We start from the raw sequence: 2942 nt of genomic DNA, 5'->3' as shown, positions 1-2942 counted from the left end.
AGGAGCTACAGCTCACACAGTTCCTCCCCCTTCCTGCTGTCACACCCCAGTGAGCCCCTGGAGCTCCTGGTCTCAGGTGAGGACTCCTGACCCTGTCTGCTGATCTGGCAACTCAGAGAACTCTCCCTGTACGGATTATGAGCTGAAAGGGAGTGAAGGACTCTTGGACGGTCACCCCTAGGAGATCGTTTCCTTAGAGGCCTCTCAACCTGTCCACTCCCTTTCTCTCACCTGGATACTGAAGCAGTGGGAGGGTCTCAGGGGTCAAAGCACAGATATAAGAGAGTGTCTGTGTGAAATTGGGTCCGGGCTCAGCCCAAGCCTCTCACCCTCTTCCTGTCCTCATTTCCAGGACCCTCTGGAGGCCCCAGGACCTCACCCCCAGGGCCCACATCCACAGCTGGTGAGTCCCAGGGATCTCTGCTCAGAGGGAGCACAGCCCCTTGAGCAAGTCCTGAGTCTGTCAGGGGATCGAGTGCCCCAGATTCTCAAGGACGGGCTTGTGTCCCAGGGGTCTGGGAGTCCCAGGCTCTGAGGCAGGTGATGGGTGGGGTGGTCATGGCAGAGGGAGATGTGGGGGCACAGGCTGGGGAGGGGGAGCTGGCCTCATGTGGGAGAAGGCAGCCCCCACCCGTCTGCCCCATCCTGAACCCAGGAGGCTCTGATGATAGGTCTCTCCCTCCCACGGTGTGTGAAGGTCTCTGTGCGGAGGTGGTGGGTTCCACCATGTGGGGACGGGGACTGAGCTATAAGAGGTTCAGGTGCCTCTCACTTGGACAGGCTCTACCCTTATCTGGGCATCAGTGTAAAAGGAGAAAATCCTTGTCCAGAGCTCAGATTTCCTGTCAGTTCTGGCCCTGACCTCCTGGGACAGGGGCCTCACAAGGAAGCCCCCGGGATGTGATGGTATGGGGCCTGTCCCCTCTTTCTCAGTGATAGTGACACTGTACAGGGAGGGACAGGCAGGACAAGGGTCCAGGCCTCCAGGTCCTACCCCTCATCTCAGGCTCAGCTCAGAGGAGGGAACAGGGTGGATCAGCCCTGGTTCAGCTTCTGGCTCTGCTGCTCCTGATGTGGGGCTGGGCGGTCCCTTCTCTCCTCTGAGTGTCGGGTTCCTGTCTGCTCATCCCTGGCCCCATCCTGCTCACAGGCTGCTGGGAGATGAGGTGACATAAGGGCCTCACAGAGCTCAGGAAGGCAGAGCCCCAGCCCAGCCGACCTTCCTTGGGGGTGTCAGAGACATGTGGGTGGAGATGGATCCAGGAGAGACTCAGAGTCCACCCCACACCCTGCCCATTCCTGTCCCTGCTATGCTGGGGGCGGGTAATGAGGAAGGATCCTCAGCTGCAGATGAAACGTGGACAGGCTCCTGCAGAGGAGGATCCCAGAGCACAAATCTGCTGTTCACCTGGGAGGTGGGGAGGGGTTTTCTTGAGGACAGCATAAGGAACCCACAGTCCCGGGTTCCAGTCCCGTCCCACCCCCTCCAGGCTGGATGACCTGGGGCATGACTGAGCCTCAGTATAGTGGGTGGTAGGGTCAGCAATGCCTGGTGCATGACTGCTGTGACGTGAGAGGAGATGAATGACAGACCCTAGCACGTGCTTCGCACACAGCAGGTGCTCATTAAACAGCATCATTGGCTCATTCATGATGTCACTAATGTCTTAGGTCTCAAATGGTACTGGATAGCTGTCTTAGTGGCCTTGGTCCTGCTGCTCTCTCTTCTTCTCTTCCTCCTCCTCCAACATCAGCGTCAGAGCAAAGGCAGGACCTCAGGTGAGTAGGGAAGGGTGTGACCTGGGTCACACAAGGTGACCCGGGTCACACAATGGAGGGACTCAGAGCACCTGCTACAGGAAAACCAATTAGATGGAGAAGGTGAGCTGAGAAAAGGATTTCTCCAGAATCTCAAATCAGAAAACCTAGGAAGAATACACTCACTGGCAGCCCACATGGACAGAGGTAAGGTCATCTTTCATCCTTTTCAACCTCATGAATAGGAAACATTCTCACAAGTGCTTTTTTCGTATCTATTGATAAGATCATGTGATTTTTATTCTTCATTTTGTTTATGTGGTGTATCACGTTTATTGCTTCGCGAATATTGAACCATCTTTGCATCTCCTGAGAAAATCCTCCTTGGTCATGGTATGTGATCTTTTTAATTTATTGCTGGATCTGGCAACATGACGATAAGTGACAGGAGGATTTCAACAGTGGAATCAAGGAGTTGCTGGTCTGTCTCACTGCCTCTCCAGCAGAACAGGCAGCATGAAGGCCCCCTGGGAGTGTGTATGGCCAGGTGAACTGCTCAATATCAAGACTCAAGCAGGGAATGACCACCTCTCTTCCTTTCCTATCAGGGGAATGTTTGGACATGAAGGACAGACAAGCAGAAGAGAACAGACAGATGGACAATCAGGTGGGTCCAATACTCCCCCGGCCCCTATGTTTCTCAAACCCCAAGCACATTTCATCCATCTCTCTCCCCCTGCTCCAGGCTGCTGCATCTGATGCCCCCCAGGATGTGACCTATGCACAGCTGAACCTCTTGGCCCATAGACAACAAAAAAGTGCATCCTCATCCTCCCCATCAAAGGAGCCCCCAGAAGAGCCCAGTGTGTACGCTGCTCTAGCCATCCACTAGCTCAAGAGGGACCCAGACCCCACACTCCAGGAAAGGGGCCTGCAGGGACCCCAGTAGGCAGGGAAGCTGCCCCCAGTGATACTTGACTAGTGCCTCACCCACTGTGGAGACCTGAGGTGCCCCTGGGACTCTTGAGGATTCACCTTATTCTAAAGTCAAAGATAAGCCAATGTCTCTACATTTGGAAATCAAGGCAACAGACTTCCCAAGAATCAATGTGTGAACAAAAGCAAGTGAATGTTTTAACTGGAATTGTAATGTAAATATGACACATCAAACATATGAAATAATA

General features: G+C 53.9%; 1 protein-coding gene across 1 annotated transcript in view; it reads left to right on the top strand.

The window, feature by feature from the left end:
• The window catches only part of LOC102763296 (leukocyte immunoglobulin-like receptor subfamily A member 6), a 7077-nt gene extending 4163 nt beyond the window's left edge, over window positions 1-2914 (top strand). Inside the window, exons 8-12 of the mRNA XM_015561443.1 lie at window positions 51-76; window positions 316-403; window positions 1672-1779; window positions 2367-2425; window positions 2504-2914. Of these exons, the coding sequence (XP_015416929.1) occupies window positions 51-76; window positions 316-403; window positions 1672-1779; window positions 2367-2425; window positions 2504-2650 (428 nt within the window). The 3' untranslated portion in view covers window positions 2651-2914. The remainder of the gene's footprint in view (window positions 1-50; window positions 77-315; window positions 404-1671; window positions 1780-2366; window positions 2426-2503) is intronic.
• Window positions 2915-2942: the final 28 nt, after the last annotated feature.

The sequence above is a fragment of the Myotis davidii genome, unplaced genomic scaffold (assembly GCF_000327345.1).
Source record: "Myotis davidii unplaced genomic scaffold, ASM32734v1 scaffold1097, whole genome shotgun sequence".
Classification (NCBI taxonomy): domain Eukaryota; kingdom Metazoa; phylum Chordata; class Mammalia; order Chiroptera; family Vespertilionidae; genus Myotis; species Myotis davidii.
This window is presented reverse-complemented; position numbering and strand designations above follow the sequence as displayed.